General features: G+C 35.1%; 1 protein-coding gene across 6 annotated transcripts in view; it reads left to right on the top strand.

Moving 5' to 3' along the window:
- Positions 1-17,502, top strand: part of fyco1a (FYVE and coiled-coil domain autophagy adaptor 1a) — a 210,587-nt gene that overhangs the window by 46,567 nt on the left and 146,518 nt on the right. For 4 of the 6 annotated variants that reach the window (XM_059945264.1, XM_059945265.1, XM_059945267.1 and 1 more), the window contains 2 exons: positions 14,119-14,206; positions 14,513-17,002. In XM_059945264.1, coding sequence (XP_059801247.1) covers positions 14,119-14,206; positions 14,513-17,002 — 2,578 coding nt within the window. Of the gene's footprint in view, positions 1-2,879; positions 2,972-9,794; positions 9,889-14,118; positions 14,207-14,512; positions 17,003-17,502 lie in introns of those variants that run through there. The other 2 variants (XM_059945269.1, XM_059945268.1) reach the window with 2 other exon arrangements.

Here is a 17,502-nt window from a genome sequence, read left to right as displayed (position 1 = left end):
TACATAGCCTCCTGTTTCTTCAAAATGTTCACGTATGAAGAAGCAGTTTTCCTCAAATTTGAGTTAATACTAGCAGATTAAAGACAATTAAATAAGGAACAATAAGGAATGGATGAGCAGCAGCAAACTGAATGAGTAAATTCCAAATTTCCAAATTGAGAAGCAGAAGAAACTGATCAGTATTTTTTTATGAAACCTCATCTTGAAGTTATCACTAAAATAAAATTATGCAATTAAAAGCTATCCCTAATATGAACTGTGGAGGAAAGGCCTGGCAATCTCCTTCCGATTCTTGCCATGAAAACCCTATGGACAACTACACTATCCATAGATTTGCCATGTCGACAACAACTTGGTGGCACTCAACAACAGCAACAATATGAACTAGAAGAGGGTGGTGTTGTGGTAGTTGGTGAATGGGAGCAGGGATGGATGGAGCAGTTGTTCTTAAAGTAGAAGCAGAATTCCTCACAAAGTTGCTGGCAGGAGGGTTGAGTAGTTTTAACCCTTTGCTTTGTTACTGTTTGAATGGTAGACCATCAGAAAACACATTTGTAATAACTCTAAATTTCAAATACATTTACAGTTTATTTTCTGACAATATTCAATAACAGCCATTCTGTCCTCACATCCTACTTCTGATCACTGACCTTCCAGTACTACTGCCTCTGTTCATATAAAACACACATTCTTTTATCCTTCCATTTGTGCAATTAATCTTTTAGTGTGTATGCTAAATGTTACCATGCAATTCCATTGACCTTTTCAACAGATTCAAACTAAATCTTCCTCCACGACATTCTGCAGTATATAATCTGAGGGAGAGCATAGCAGATGAAGTAGTCAAAGCATTATTATCCACACCCAAGCAAAGCAAAGATCCCTTGGGCTTACTGACATTTGAGGAGCCATTATTAATGCAAAAGAATAGTTGATGACTTAGCTTTAGCAGACTATCTGAATGCTGACTTTTTTTTGATTTTCATTTTCTTAGCAAGTAATTTACAACTGCCACAGATGCAAGCTGCATTTTTAGGATAATCATCTGCTAGTTACTAACTTCATTTTACAATTCTAGTTCTTGTCTCTTTTTCCCTTAGGCACCCCATGGCACTAAGAGACTGCTGCATAAGATACCTCGGAGGATGACAGTACTCCTGAGGATGCACTATCAAATTCTTTATTCCTTTAAGTCATCAGTTCAGTCACAGATATTCCAGCTGAGTTAGAAAGGGAATGGAGTGATACATATTTGATTCATTACCATGAGCCAGTAGGCAGCAGCCTGTATGATAAGCACAGGCAACCCAAAAAAGAGTTTGCTGAAGGAAAATGACCTTTGACACCTGAACTGCACTATTCTCAGAAAACGAATCAGTAATATATGTTTTCTTTCATGGTTTCTGGGTACCACCAAGCTGCTTACATTCAGCAATGTTATACTGAAGAGCAGTCACTGTTGCAGAAAGCTGAGACAGCAACTTTGACACAACTCTAGTTCCTTTGAGACGTATTTGAAAATGGTCAAATGCTCTGTTTATTGATGGGAGAATATCTTAACCAATTCTCAGGATACTATCCTAATCCTCATTGAAATAGACACTGGGATTTTTTATATCCACTGGTGAGAGCGGATGGGTCATGTCCAAAGGAAAGCATTTTATAATCAAACACTCATTTAATACAACACAGTGACAATCTTGATCTTTCTTTTGTGTGTGATTAAGACTGGAGTAGGTGATGAACACAGATGCTTATGAAACAAGTGTGATCCAACAACTGACTGAGCCGTGGGTATAACTGGGTGAGAAAAATTATGACTACTGGTGATATTTCACCCATGACATCATAATGAAAATATTCACATGTTTTGGAACTTTGAGGGCAGTTCTAATGGGTGAGAATGTGAGCTTAAATGTACATTATCTATTGAGACAATTGTTCAGCATTGATGAGGGCAACTTTGAAGAAGTGACTCATTAACCCTTCTCTTGAAGGATCATGTTTTACACACTCAACCATTGTGTCAAATGAGCTATAATAGTTACACCTGCAGATAAGGTCAAGTTGTCTGTAGTTTTGCCCTCAGATGTCTTTATAGTTCCAGTATAAGGAAAGCAATAGGGGAGCATCTTTTTGGATCTCCATTGCTTGTAATCATCATTCAGGGAAATATACTGGACTAAGATTTAATTGTTGGGCAATTGTTGATGTATGTGTGGGTTTTCTTGTGGGATGTGTTGTGTATTTTTAGTTTGGTTTCAGATTGACACTGGATTCTCATCATTAACTATGATATAGGCTAACAGGGCTATAAAAACACATGACTAGTGTTAGTTTTGCAGTCGTAGCACTGAAAAGCAGAGAAGTATGTTGAATGTTGTTAAGACCATAATTTAAGTTATACAGAGGTGCACAACACAGAAATATACCATCCAGCTTTCCACATCCATGCTGATCTATTTGCCCATCTACATCATTCCCATTCCTCTACATTGTTATATCTTTCTTTTGCTGATTTGTGTGTCTTTCTAAATGCCTCTTAAAAAAAGATTTCATATCTGATTCTACCAGCTCCTTTGGCAGTGCATTCCTGATATCATCCACTCTGTGTCTGTGTATAACAAAAACTTATCCTTCAGATCAACCTTTGAAACTCCTTCTCACCTTAAACTTATGACATCTTATTTTTGATGCCCCTACCTTGCGATGAGTTTTTGACTATGTACACTATCAATGTTCATCATAATCTTATATACTTTTATTAGATCATCTCCACCTTCATTGTCCCCCCAAGGCAGACTGTTGAATTTCTCTCCATAACTAAAGTCCTAAAATCCTGGCAACATTCTGATGAATCTCCTCTGCACCCCCTCTAGAGCTCTTTATGATTTCGAGTAAAAACCAGTTCAAAGGAAGATGACTGAAGTTCATGATAGTAATCTCGGGGGTGGAGTTTCAAGATGGCGACGTAAGCATCTGCCTTTTAGGCGCTCTTTATTTTTTCAACTATAATCACCCTTTAATCAAATCTTTTCGAACTTAATCATATGAGTTGCTACTTCTGATTGACCCTTTTTTCCTAAAATAATATTTGATCTAATCTTGTCAAACTTAAAATGGCTACAAGTAAGAAATCGGCTAAGGATCCTTTATCTATCGACACAGTCGCTAACCTTCTGGATTCTAAACTTGCGGGTTTGGAAGGCAGACTAGAAGGTAAATTGGATAGTAAACTGTCAAGTTTGGAAAAAAGGCTTACCACGAAAATATCCGATCTTGAAGGAGTTGTTAGATCGCTTGAAATTAAGTTTCAATCGCAGGCGTTAGATGTTCAGCGGCATGAAAATAAGATCACGACTCTTGAACAATCAATTTGTGAAAAAGCACGTACAATTGAAGTGTTGGAGAAGAAGATAGAGTCGACTGCTAAAACTTTGGATCAGTATAAGTTTAAAATTACTGATCTTGAAAATCGATCTCGCAGACAGAATTTGCGCATCATCGGGTTTCCCGAAAAAGTTGAGTCCGGTGATTTAACTGAATTTTTCTCTAAATTACTGTGGGAAATTTTCGGTGGTGAAGGTTTGCAAAATGAACCTGTTATCGACCGCGCTCACAGAGTTGCGAGGTTTTCGTCTACGAGTGATAAACCACGAGCGGTGATTGTTCGTCTTCATTATCCTCGTGAGAAAGAGCTTCTAATTCGATTAGCTCGTAAAAAAGGTATGATCTCTTACAAAACCAATTCATTTCGAATTGTTGAGGATTATTCTTATGAAGTAATGAGAGCCAGAATCGCTTTTAAACCAGTGATGGCAGAGATTCACTCGATTGGACTTAAACAAGCTTTAATGTACCCAGCGAAGCTTAGAATTGTGCTGAACGACAACAGTCTACGATTTTTCAACACTCCGGAAGAAGCGAAGAAATTTGTTGAAGAATATCGATCCTCTAGTGCAACTTGAACTATGAGTTACATTGAAGATTTTTTTGGAGAGAGGATGCCATTTCATTTTAAGTTTTAACCCTTGAAGTTGGGTTATAACTTCTTATTCTGACCTATGGGTCTGGGTTTTTTTTTACTACTATTATCATTGCTTATAGATGCTGTTTTAATTTTTATAATATCCTTTTTTATACACGTTTGTATTTTGTAATAATGAATTATTTTTTCAAAATGTCGTTTCTTCTTCCCATAAGTCTTTGCTTTTTATAAGCGTTTATTTGCTTGCCTGTATTTAGAAATGGAACAAATGTTTTGAATTCTTTTTTTTTAGTCTTTTTTTATATATGTTGTAGTGTCTATTAAATCTTTTTTTTAAATTCTATTTTGATAACTCTTTTTTACTAAATTTTCTTATTAGATTGCTGAACTTATATTCATATTTTGTAATATGGCTTTCTCAAAATGTCGTTTCTTCTTCCCATAAGTCTTTGCTTTTGAAACGTCATCTTTGTATTTGAATATGGAATTTTTTTTTAAAGGTGTATTACACTTTTAAATTTTAATGTTCATTTTTTTTTATTAATGATTTTTCTGGTTTTACTATTTTAGTTTTTTCTTAACTGACTGATATGTGTATGTATGTGTATATATGTGTATGTGTGTGTATATATATATATATATTTTTTTTTTGCAACTCTATATTTTAATTTGGGTGTTATATAGTTTTTTCTTAAAAAAAATTTTCTTATGGAGCTGCCATCTTGAAATGGGGGTAATATTAGTATTAGTTTATGCACCTGCCGCTTGGCTTTCTTTCAAAGGGTGGGGGGAGGGGGGAGGGATCTTTTTTCACGCTTTTGCTTTTTATTTTTTTGCTTTTAGTTTATGGGCCGACTTTAAATTATTAATATTGTTGAGGTGTCATGATCTCCGGTTGCTCCTGAATCAATTTTCCTTCTTCCTAAATTGTGGGTTATGTGTCTTTTTAACCTTTTATGATACACACAATTAATATTGGTATGATGGATAAATCTATTAACTTTATCTCGTGGAATACTAATGGTTTAAATCATCCGATTAAACGTAAAAAAATATTTAAAGTATTCCATAGATTGAACGCTAATATTATTTTTGCACAGGAGACCCATATTAGGAGGGAGGATAATCAACGTTTTTTTAGGTTCTGGAAAGGACAACAATTTCACTCGAATTGTACCGCTAAAATTAGGGGTGTGTCTATTTTTATAGACCCCTCAATTTCGTTTACACATTATGAAGTTATTTCTGATCCACAGGGTAGATTTTTGTTGATAACTGGTTCACTTTTTAATCGGAAAGTTGTTTTAGTTAATATTTATGCTCCAAACTTTGATTGCCCTGAATTTTTTAAACGTTTATTTACTTCCCTTCCTAACTTGAATGAATATATGTTGATAATGGGTGGAGACTTTAATTGTTGTTTGAATCCTTCGATGGATAGATCTAAACCTATTCGAATTCTTCCGAATAGATCAGCTTTACTTATTAATTCTTTTATGGTTGATTCTGGAATTACTGAAATATGGCGGTTTTTGAACCCTAAAGATAAAGAATTTTCATTTTTTTCACATGTATATCATAGTTATTCTAGAATTGATTATTTCCTTATTGATCATCGTTTATTAACAGATGTTATTGATTGTAAATACGATTCTATTGCTATTTCGGATCATGCACCTTTGAAGTTATCTATCAAGATTCCGGACTCTTCTATCAATACTAGATCTTGGAGACTTAATGCTACTTTGCTTCAAGATCCAGAATTTATTACCTTCATAAAACAACAAATTGACTTATTTTTTTCAACAAACTATACTGAAGAGATTGATAGAGGAATACTTTGGGACTCTTTCAAGGCTTTTATTCGTGGACAAATTATTTCATATTCCGCTGGTAAAAGAAAACAAAGATATTCAGATATAGCTTTATTGGTGGATAAAATTAAAGAAATTGATAAGATTTATTCCGTTACTCCTACCAAAGAACTTTATAAGAAGAGAGTTGAGCTTCAAATGGAACATAGTTTATTATTATCTTCTTCAATTGAGAATCAATTAATTAAGACCAGGGCTCAATTTTATATTCATAGTGATCGAACTGGTAAATTGTTAGCTAATCAATTGAAAGCTATTTTGACTAAGCGACAAATTATTAAAATTCGTAAACAAGACGGTAATTTAACTACTGATTATAAAGAAATCAATAACACTTTTCAAGATTTTTATAAATCTTTATATCAATCAGAATTTGACGGTGACCGGTTTATGATGGATAATTTTTTTAATAACTTGAATATTCCTAAACTGATAGATGAAGATTGTAGCTTGCTTGATGCTCCTATCTCTATGGATGAAATAAGAGAGGCTATCTCATCAATGAATTCAGGGAAAGCTCCTGGTCCTGATGGTTTTATTGTAGAATTTTTTAAAACTTTTTCTTTATTGCTTTCTCCTTGGCTATGTGAAATCTTTAATGATGCGTTTGTTAAGAAGAGATTACCTCAATCTTTTTATGAAGCTACTATTTCTCTAATTCTTAAAAAAGATAAAGATCCTACTTTATGTGCATCTTATCGCCCTATATCATTATTAAATGTAGACTCTAAGATTCTTACAAAAATTTTAGCCATTAGATTAGAAAAGGTACTACCACAGATTATTTCAGAAGATCAAACTGGTTTTATTAGGAATCGGTATTCCTTTTTTAATATTAGAAAATTGATTAACATAATTTATACTTCATCACCTACAACCCCAGAATGTGTTATCTCATTAGATGCTGAAAAAGCCTTTGATAGAGTTGAATGGACATATTTATTTAATGTATTGAGAAACTTTAATTTTAGTCCTAATTTTATATCATGGATTAAATTAATATATTATAAACCTGTTGCTTCTGTTCTTACAAATAATTATAGATCCTCTTTTTTTCAATTATCTCGTGGTACGAGACAAGGTTGTCCTTTAAGTCCTTTATTATTTAATATTGCATTAGAACCTTTAGCTATTGCTATTCGTGAGTCTCCTAATATTTTTGGTATCATCCGTAATGAGAAGTTATACAAATTATCACTTTATGCTGATGATTTGCTGTTATATATTTCTAATCCTAATAGGTCTATTCCTGCTATTTTATCCTTGTTGGCTCAATTTGGTAGTTTTTCTGGTTATAAGTTAAACTTAGATAAGAGTGAGTTATTCCCTTTAAACGCGCAAACCTTATTGAATGACAGGATGCCATTTAAAGTTGTTACTGATAACTTTATCTATTTAGGTATAAAAATCACCAAGAAATATAAAGATTTATTTGGACTGAATTTTTTACCTATGCTTCATCAAATTCAACAACTTACTACAAGATGGTCTCCCTTATTTTTATCATTAGTTGGTCGGATTAATGCTATTAAAATGATGATTTTACCGAAATTTTTATATTTATTTCAAGCTTTACCAATTTTCATTCCTAAATCTTTTTTTGATAATATTGATTCAAAAATTTCCTCATTTGTGTGGCAAAATAAAAACCCTAGGTTAAGCAAAAGGCAATTTCAAAAATCTAAAAAAGATGGTGGTCTAGCTTTACCTAACTTTAGATTTTATTATTGGGCGAATAATATTCGTAACCTAATGTACTGGAAACTAGATTTGGATTCACTTGTGTGCCCACAGTGGGTAAATTTGGAATGTAGTGAGGTAAAGGGATATTCTATATTTTCCGTTCTTGGTTCTTTTCTTCCTATTGATTTAGCTAAATTCAATAAACAGATATCTAACCCTGTTGTCAAACATACACTACGAATTTGGTTTCAATTTCGCAAATTCTTTAATCTGAAAAACTTTGTTCTGGACAGCCCTATTTTATGTAATTTTTTTTTCAAACCTTCACTGACAGATCAAGCTTTTAGGGAAAAGGAAAGGTATAAAATGTTTTCGTGATCTTTTTTTTGAAGGTACTTTGATGTCTTTTGATCAACTTTCTAACAAATTTAAATTACTTAAATCTAATTTTTTTAGATACTTACAAATTAGAAATTTCTTACATAAAATTCTCCCATCTTTTCCTAATTCAACTCCATCAGATTTTTCAGATTTGATTTTTACTTTTAATCCTTGCCAGAAGGGATTAGTAGCTTTTATTTATAACATGATTATGAAGATACAGCCAGAAATATCGGATAGAATTAAACAAGAATGGGAAAAAGAACTTCGATATAATATATCAACAGATAAATGGGAAAAAATTTTACAAACTGTTAATTCCTCTTCTATTTGTGCTAAACATGCTTTAATACAATTTAAAATTGTACATAGAGCTTATATGTCTAAAAATAAGCTTGCTCGATTTTACTCGCATATCAACCCTCAATGTGACAGATGTCACTTAGAAGTGGCTTCATTGACCCACATGTTTTGGGCATGTCCCACTTTACATAACTATTGGAAGGACATTTTTGATGTCATTTCCTCAGTATGGAATATCGATTTACAACCCCATTTTATTACTGCAATTTTCGGTATACCAAATGAAGATGGTAATCAGTTTTCCCCTTCAATCAGACGAATGATTGCCTTTGTAACATTAATTGCCAGAAGGTCTATACTACAAAACTGGAAAGAAGTAAATCCTCCTACCACATCTCAGTGGTTCTCCCAAACTATTTCCTATCTGAGTTTGGAAAAAATTAGAAGCACTATTTTTGATTCTTCAATTAAATTTGAAGAAACCTGGGGACCATTTATTCGACATTTTCATATGAATTAATTTGGCCTATTTCAGATCCTTTTCTCTACTTATCCTTGTTCAGGTATGGAGTTCCGGAGTTTTTTCTTGACACTATCATATATTTATAAACTGTTATTATTGCCCATGTTAGTTTAGTTTAGTATTTTTTTCAATATATATTTTCTTCTATATATTTTCAATTTTTTTTTTTCTTTTTTGATGATTATTTTTGTTTTTTTCATATATATTTATATAGACTTGATTGATTTATGTACCTTTTGTTGATGTTTAATAGGATATTATTATCCTATTACTAATGTAATTTCAAGTTTATTGAATTTGTAATCTATTCATTATCATGTGTTGTTTTTTTTTATATATGAAATTTAATAAAAAGATTGAAAAAGGAAAGAAAGATAGTAATCTCAGGTCCCAGGACATCAATGCGGAAGATGGTTAAGGCAGTGTAAGGTCCAACCAACTTCTGCTATTCTATATCCTGTACCCTTCAGTATAAAATCAGAAAAGGTTCACTGATGATTTCAAAGCATTGAGCTCCGTTCACAGTTCTTTGGATCAAGAAGCAGTCGGGGCTTTCTATTTAGCCTATCTAGGACAACAATATCTTGGATTCAAAAGTGGCAATTAATATTTGAGCTACAGTGATCACCTTCAGTAGGAACGAAGCTAATCAGCTCTTCTTGAAATTCAATTCCCATGTCTCCAACATCAGTATCTTTGTCATCATCAGAGATCAGAATCGCAACCAGAGAAACTTCATAAATACTGCAAAGATAAAATATGTTTGAGGCTCCATATTCTGTGGCAATTGACTTGTCTTCTTGCCACCCAGTCTGTCCACTATATACAAGGTTTCTGTCAAGAGTGTGATGGAATGCTACTTGGTTGCCTCGATGAATTTAATTGCAATAACATTCAATAAACCTGACACCATCGAGAGCAAATCATTATATCTGATATCTCATCTGTGTCCTAAATATTGCTTTCTGTTATGCACTGTGGCTGGATTGTGTTCCATCTACAAAATGTCTTGCAGCTCAGGATATTCCAACAGCAGCTCCCAAATACAGAATCTCTACCTAAGAAGGTTAAGTACTTAAGGCTATTGGAACATTGCCACTTGCATTAAAAGAGACAATGCTGGATAAAGGCTTCAGGTAAGATAGCATTTGTGGAAGGAGAAGCAATTAAGATTACATATCTAGAACCCTTCTTCAGAACAGGTTTTCATTACCATATGTACATTCGCTCCAAGCTGTGCACCATGGTAACTTAGGTTACGTCCACACTAGACTGGATAATTTTGAAAACGCCGGTTTCGCGTAAAAACGATAGGCGTCTACACTAAGCGTTTTTGAAAATACTTCTGTCCACATTAAAAGGGATATTTCAGCGAATCTCCTCCTATTGCACACGCGCAGGACACACCTACCGAAAACAAGGAACATGTTTGGTGTTGAATCTCGCCGTGAAAGACTCGGTGCGCATTTGTTCAATTATAGACTAGAAAAACTTAAACGACAGACAGCTGTTGGCTCTCACGCAGGAGGACTTAAAACTAAATAAAACAAATACTGGAGTGTATGGAGGCAACCGACAGGGAGTTCACGGACAGTATGACCCGGCTGATGACAAACATTGAAAAACTGACTAACTCTGTTGCATTAATAAAGCCCCTTGTTAAATGTATAAAACATGTCTGCATCAGTATAATCTTGTCTTTCCATACAATGTTACATTAGTCTGTTACACATCTATTGTCAGAGAAGTACTTGCATAAATAGGTAAATCACCTTCATTCTAGCAAGGACAGAAAACAGGACAAAGTGAGTATACTTATTTCTTCAGTAAGTTATGGGTCAAAGTATTTGGTGAGTACATTTCTAACTCTTCTGGCTTCAGTCTCGTTGCCATCTGTTCTGAAATTATGGTTGCATTCAAGAAAACAATGAAATGGCGCGCTGCCGTCACCATCTGTTCCGGCACGTCATGACAGTGCTTTTAGATTTCTCAGGTTACCCTGTCCACACTGCTTTGGCCAATCGGGCGTTTTCAAATTTACACACTCTGAAGGGCATTTTAGAAAAGCTCCATTTTCAGGGGAGGAAAACACCGTTGTAGTGTGGATGGAGGGTCAAGCCAAAGAGAAAAAACTTCGGTTACAGATTTATCCGGTCTAGTGTGGACGTAGCCTTACACTGATATCTTATCATTGTTACCAGAATCCGTAATAGCACAGTGGGAGCACTATCTACAAGTGGATCTCAGCAGTTTAAGAATGTGGCTTTCATCCCAGATATTCAAAGACAATTAATGGTGGGCAACAAATAATGACTTCTCAAATCTGCTCACATTACATATAATCAAGTAACATACTGTAAAATAAGCACAAGCAAAAATCATGTTTTCACTAGAAATGTGATATTGACCATTTCCAGGTTATTTGCATTACTCTGGGCATTCAAGCAAACACTTCCTCTCGAATCTCCTTAATGTAGATCCTATTATTATTTGCATTTCAACATCCCCCTCATTCATTGATCAGATCTTTTGATCATGTGACAGCTCCCTGCTTGCCATTGGACCTGAAATTGACCTCCTAGCCCTCCACTCGTTGAATTCTCTGCTTAGGTTCTAATCCATTCAAGTTTGCACCATGCTCCATCCATCTTTCTGAGCCCTGATCCCCCATTAAGATTAGCTAAATGTAACACCCACCCCCATGACTACCCTGATCCAAGCCTTAATTATGCCTCTTATGACCGGAGATTAACCTGGGTGCAACTTGAATTTGTATCAGATTCAGGTTTAATATCACTAGCATACTGTATATCATGACATTTGTTGTTTTGCATCAGCAATACATTACAACACATAATAATAAAAAGCGATACAGAGGGGTATAGGCCATTCCAGCAAGCCTTTCTACGTTACTGTGGCGCCCAATAAGAAGTCTATAAAAGGGAAATTAAGTAAGTGGTGCAAAAAGAAAGGGAAATACTGAGGTAATATTCATGTGTTCATTGTCAGTCAGAAATCTGATGGCAAAGGGGAAGAAGCTGATCCTGAAATGTTGAGTGCTCCTGTACTTCCTCCTTTGTTGGTTGTAATGAGAAGGGACATGTCCTGGGTGCTGGCATTCCTTAATGATGAATGCCGCCTTTTTGAGGCATCGCCTTTTGATGGTGCTCTTGATGCTGGGAAAGCTAGTGCCCATGATGGAGATGGCTGAGTTTACAACTTTCTGCAGCATTTCTGATCCTGTGCAGTAGCTCCTTCATATCAGATTGTGACACACTCAGAATGCTTTCCACGATACATCTGTAGAAATTTGCGAGTGCCTTTCATGATACATCAATTCTCCTCAAAATGTTAGTGAAGTATAGCTGCTGTCGTGCCACCTTTGATATTGCATCAATATGTTGGGCCCAGGACAGATCCTCAGGGATGTTAACACCCACGAACTTGAAACTCCTTACGCTTTCCACTCAATGGGAACTTGTGAGTCTTCTGTTGAGTTCTCCTTCCTGAAGTCCTTAATCAGTCCCTTGGTCTTACTGACATTGAGTGCAAGGTTGTTACTACAACACCACTCAATAGCTGATCTATCTTGGTCTTATACGCCTTCTTATCACCATCTGAAATTTTGCCAACAACAGTAATGTTATTAGCAAATGTATAGGTGGTGTTTGAGCTGTGCTTAACTACACAATCATGGGTATAGAGAGAACAGAACAGTGGGCTGAGAACTTATCTTGAGTTGTGCCAGTGTTGATTGTTAGCGAGGAGGACTTACTTCCCAGTTTCCTTTGAAAATTGTGAACATTGATTGTGTCTCTGTCAATTTCATCTTGGCTATTTAATGGGGATGGTGAAAACATTGCCCAGTAGATAACCTGCTCCTTAAATGTACAAACCACCAACTGATCATAAGGGAGGGATTGAGATCTGAGATTTTGTACTTTGATATTTTTTGAGGAGGTCTGTTACCCATTGAAGAAATTGAAGTATTTTGCAAAGCAAGCTAATGGTTCATATTTATATGTTCACAATTTTCAATACTTTTGGTACATGGAAATTGTCCAGATGCTTATATAACTAATAAATGTACTTGCAATATAGAAATAGTAGAAGACCATTGCCTCAGAGTATTATGTGCCCTTCCTTGAGAGTATTATGTATATCAGAGTATTATGCACCCTGTTTGTGTCTAAAGCAGTTTGGTTGCTCCAGGTCTTGCTGTCTTGACATTTATTGCAAATTTGAAATATTGCGGAGTATTGGTAGCTCAGAATGGTTATCTGGAAGTTTGGTTGATCACTGAGCTTGGCAAAATGTTTGCGGATGTTTCTGCTCCATTCGAGAAGCCATCATCAGTGTGCAGTCTGAGGGTGTAATGCTGGGTTATATACTCCTCCAGGGTCCGAATGGATATTGATTATTCAGAGCCTGGAGGAGTATATTAGCCAGCATTCTAAGAAAACAACACCCTCAACTGTGCACTGATAATGGCTTCTTGATTGGGCCAAAATGTCTGCAAATAGTCTCAATGATCAATCAAGCTTCCAAATGTATAAAGAAAAAAATTAATGAGGTGTTAAAGCATTGCACCGATTTTTGAGCTTATTATCCCCTTGTCCTGCTTATCTAATAATAACCATTGTTCTATGAAAATTGAGAGCAGAAATTTAGAAAATGTATGCGACAGTTAAGTTCATCATAAATGAATATTGTTCACTGTTCATCTCAAGTTGTCCCAAGGTGGAATAGAAGTTTAATACTTAGAGACTCATGTTCTTTTTCTGATTTCAGTTATGGAGCCCTATTCAAAGTAAGATGTACTAATTCAGAGTTAGATTTAACCTCAGATTTTCTGCCTTTTGTATCTACGAATGTTACTCTCAATCGCTCTTGAGTTTAACACATCAAATGATTAATTAATTAATTAATTAATTGGTTAATTAATGAGTTTCAGAATAAGTTTGGTGGCATTATGCTTTATACTCTGATGAAGGAATTTGAGATTGAATCTCCAAATAAAGCAGGTGAGTTTTTAGGAGCAGTGCACTGGTCTTTCTATGAGCATCGCCAAAGCACTGCACCTTCAACCAGACCAGCAAGATGCATTGGTAGTTGCAGTTTAGGTATGTTCTAGTGGGTCAAGTGCTCATTCTTCATTTGTGAATTATCCTGTCCATTGACCATTGATTGAAGTTGTTGCAGATATCCTGGAAATTCATATCTTAATCTTCCAGTTGGATTTCATTCCAAAATAGACTTCAGCTGTATTTAAGATGTTGTTATACTGGTTCAGAGAAAAAAAAAACTTCCATTTGATATCATTTAATCTAGTAAGTATAATACTGCTGTATATGCTTTCTTTCAAGGCGATCTTCTGCCATGTCTTCTTCTCATTTTTGGAGACCACCAAGCAGATGCTCCAGCATAAGCAGTTTGGTTAGCAACTATTCACAAGTGAGTAACTTGCTATCTATAGTCTACAGAGATAGTGTCAATTAAATGCACAATAATGTTGCATAAAACTTATGAGTGAGGCCATTGGAAAACCCTCTGCTGCTCAGGCCATGTTTGGCAGAAGGAAAAATAAATTAAAAATTAGTCTTCACATTTATGTGAAAAAGAATTGTTTGTGTATAATACTTTAAGCAGCTGCTATAGGACTGTTTTCTCATGTGCTTTTCTGAAAAAAAATTATATCAATGAAGTCATAAGTATATTTAATTGTAGCATAACTCATACATGCTTTGCATCATTTTGCAGCCTCCAGAAAGTCTTACAAATCTAGACCTAAACAATTCCTTATCAGTAGAGCAACTGGAAACCCTTGACGAGTTACGTGTTGAACTTGATCAGTCTGATATAAAGCAAAAAGAAATGCATGAAAAGATCCAACATTTTGAACTGGAAAGGAGTGAGTTACACAAGACAATATCATTACATGTGCAGACAATAGAAGCTTTGAGGAAATCAGCTGCTGAATCAATGGAGGAGAACCTCTTACTAAAGAAGACAGTGGAAGAGCTGAGTCAGCAGTGCAAAGATTTTGCTCAAGGCAGTATGGAAGAATCTCAAAAGTATTTGCAAATGTTAGATGTTAGTTCCACGGAGAAACAACAGGTGCTTCAGTCAAAGGCTACAGAATTGGAAATATATAATAACCACTACTCAAATAAACTGCAGCCATTAACACAAGAAGTAGAAAATCTCAGGTCACACAGTGTAAAAGATGCCAATTTTGATGAATTTCAGTCCAAACTAATCACAGCAGAACAGAAGAATATAGAGCTGGTCAAAAAGATAGAAGACATTTTGACTGAAAAGGCACAATTGGAGGCAACCCACTATGATTTAGAGCAGAAAATCCATGAACTTCGCGACAAGTTGGATAATGCGGAGAGAGAGGAGATTGGAATACAGAGGTTAAACAATACGCAGCAACTGCAGATGGAAAAGCTAACAAATGATTTGAAATCAAAAGACTTAATAATAGAGGAGCTTGAGTTGAAGCTGAAAGGAACTACTTTGAAATTCGAGGAAAAGAATGCTATGCTTGTGGAGAAAAATGAAGAGTTAGAATCTTACTTGAATAAGTATGGTGAAATAAAGAGTGTACAAGGAAGTGATGCAACTGAACTTGAATCAATGCAAAAGGCAATTCAGGAGCTAAGAAATGAGAAAGACGAAGCACAAGTCAAATGTAAAGTATTAGAGGAACAAATAAGTACTCTTTCTAGCCAGCTAGTAGCTGCTAATAATGAAGCACAAAATCATCAGGATGTTCGAAATAAACTTTTCTGTGAGAATGAAGATCTTAGGAAAACAGTGCAAGAATTAGAAGAGATATTAGCTAATGGTCAAAGTAGGTCAAGCCAGATTGAGGTTGACCATCAAAAACTTGAGAATCAGAAATTTCAACATACTGTACAGAAAAGTGCTGAAAGAGAGGAAGCAATGGAGAGAACATGTTTTCCCTTGGAAACTGATAGCTTCATTACATCTCAGAAAGAGTTGCAGGGCCAGATAGCTGACGCCATGGTTCCAATGGATGAAAAAGTAAAAAATCTAAGGGAGGAAAGCAAACAATTTAATGAGCAATTACAAAATTCTCCCAGGCAGTTTGAAACAGCAGAGGGCAAACTGAAAGAAAGTCAGACTGAATTTGATGAGTCAAGTGATCGCTTGCTAAATCTGCAGGCAGAGGGAATGCTTTCGGATTTGGAGAATACATTATTAAAATTACAACCAAATGAAAATTCTCCCATCTCTTTCGTAGCTGAAAACAAAGATAATCTGTTAAAGCAGTTACCAGAAAATATTGAAAAATATCAGTCAAAAGTAGAGATGCGGGAAAAAGAAAAATTGAGTCTTGAATCTAATGTTCAGAAGCAAAGTCAGCTTACTGAGGATCTAATAGTTGAGAAAAATGCATTAGTGAAAGCACAGGTGACAGAGAAAGACCTTTATGAGAAAGAAATACAGAAGATAAATGAAGAACTAGCTACCACTAAAAATCAGCTTGAAGTTGAGCATAGTGAAGTGTCCAGATTACAGGGAGTGATTGAAGAACTTAGTTCAAAGCTTAAGTATGCCATTGAGGAAAAAGAAAGTATACACAGTAATCTTAATCTTGCAGTATGTTCCAAAGAGGAATACAGAACTCTGGTTCAAAATCTGAAGGAACAGATAGAATCAAACAGCAGGGATCATGCTGAGAAACTCTTGAGATTGAAAGAAAAAGAAGATTATCTTAAAAAAGACAGAGAAAAATTGACACAACAGATAACTGAACTTGAAGAACAGTTTACAACGTTTAAATGCGAATCATCTCAACAGGAAAAGTATATTGAAAAACTAAAGTCTGAAAATATTGAGACCAAAGATCTGCTTAATAGGGTGAACACTGAAATGGCAGACCTTGGCATGCAGATGTGTGCAATGAGTGCCGAAAAAAATGCCATTGAGCAGAAATATAATGACATCTGTCAACAGCAAGCAACAGTTTTTGAGGTGATGAAACTGGAACAACACCAGCTAAATGTAAATATTTCTGCACTTAAGAATGAGAATCAACACCTTCAGGAGGAGTTAAAGAGATCAGAAAATTTAGCAGCAACTGTAGAGGAGCTGCAGAAAAAGCTAGTGAAAACACAACAGCAAGCTGAAAGTTTCCAGGAGGCTGCAAAGGAAGAGATGTCTGCAGTCAAATTTCAGATAAGTGGAGAGGTGATGGACTACCAGACTAAATTAAAGGTAATGTCCTTGCAGCAAATACAGCAATAAATATCTATATTTTATTCTGTTGTCAGATTTTCTAATTTGGAAGCTTGTTGGAAAGTCACCTATAATATTTTTAGATTTAATTTAATTTTGTTCCTTAAGTACTCAAATTTATTTACTGAAGCTTTCAGTTTTATTTTGTGAGGAAAAAAGATTCCTTCATTTCTTTTCTTTTCCTTTTTTTTCTTATCCTCATACCAAATTTTATCTACAATGTATATGAAAGGCTTACAGTGTCCTCAAGTTCACTGTTTATCCGTCTGAGGGTGTGCAGTAGTCCTGCTCCTTAGATATATTGTAACTAACCACGGGGAGAAATTAGGGACCAGGTTTCTCCCTTCAGATCTTTTTGACACAGAAATATATTCGATTTTCAAATTAGCGAAAAGAAGCCAATTATTTTTTCTGTCGTCTGAGCATTTGATTTTCATCAGTTATTAAAGAAAAGTTTGTGAGGCATTGACTGCTTATTT

Source organism: Hypanus sabinus, chromosome 20 (assembly GCF_030144855.1).
Source record: "Hypanus sabinus isolate sHypSab1 chromosome 20, sHypSab1.hap1, whole genome shotgun sequence".
Lineage (NCBI taxonomy): Eukaryota > Metazoa > Chordata > Chondrichthyes > Myliobatiformes > Dasyatidae > Hypanus > Hypanus sabinus.
The sequence above is the reverse complement of the archived record's forward strand: the minus strand, read 5'-3'. Positions and strand labels throughout refer to the sequence as shown.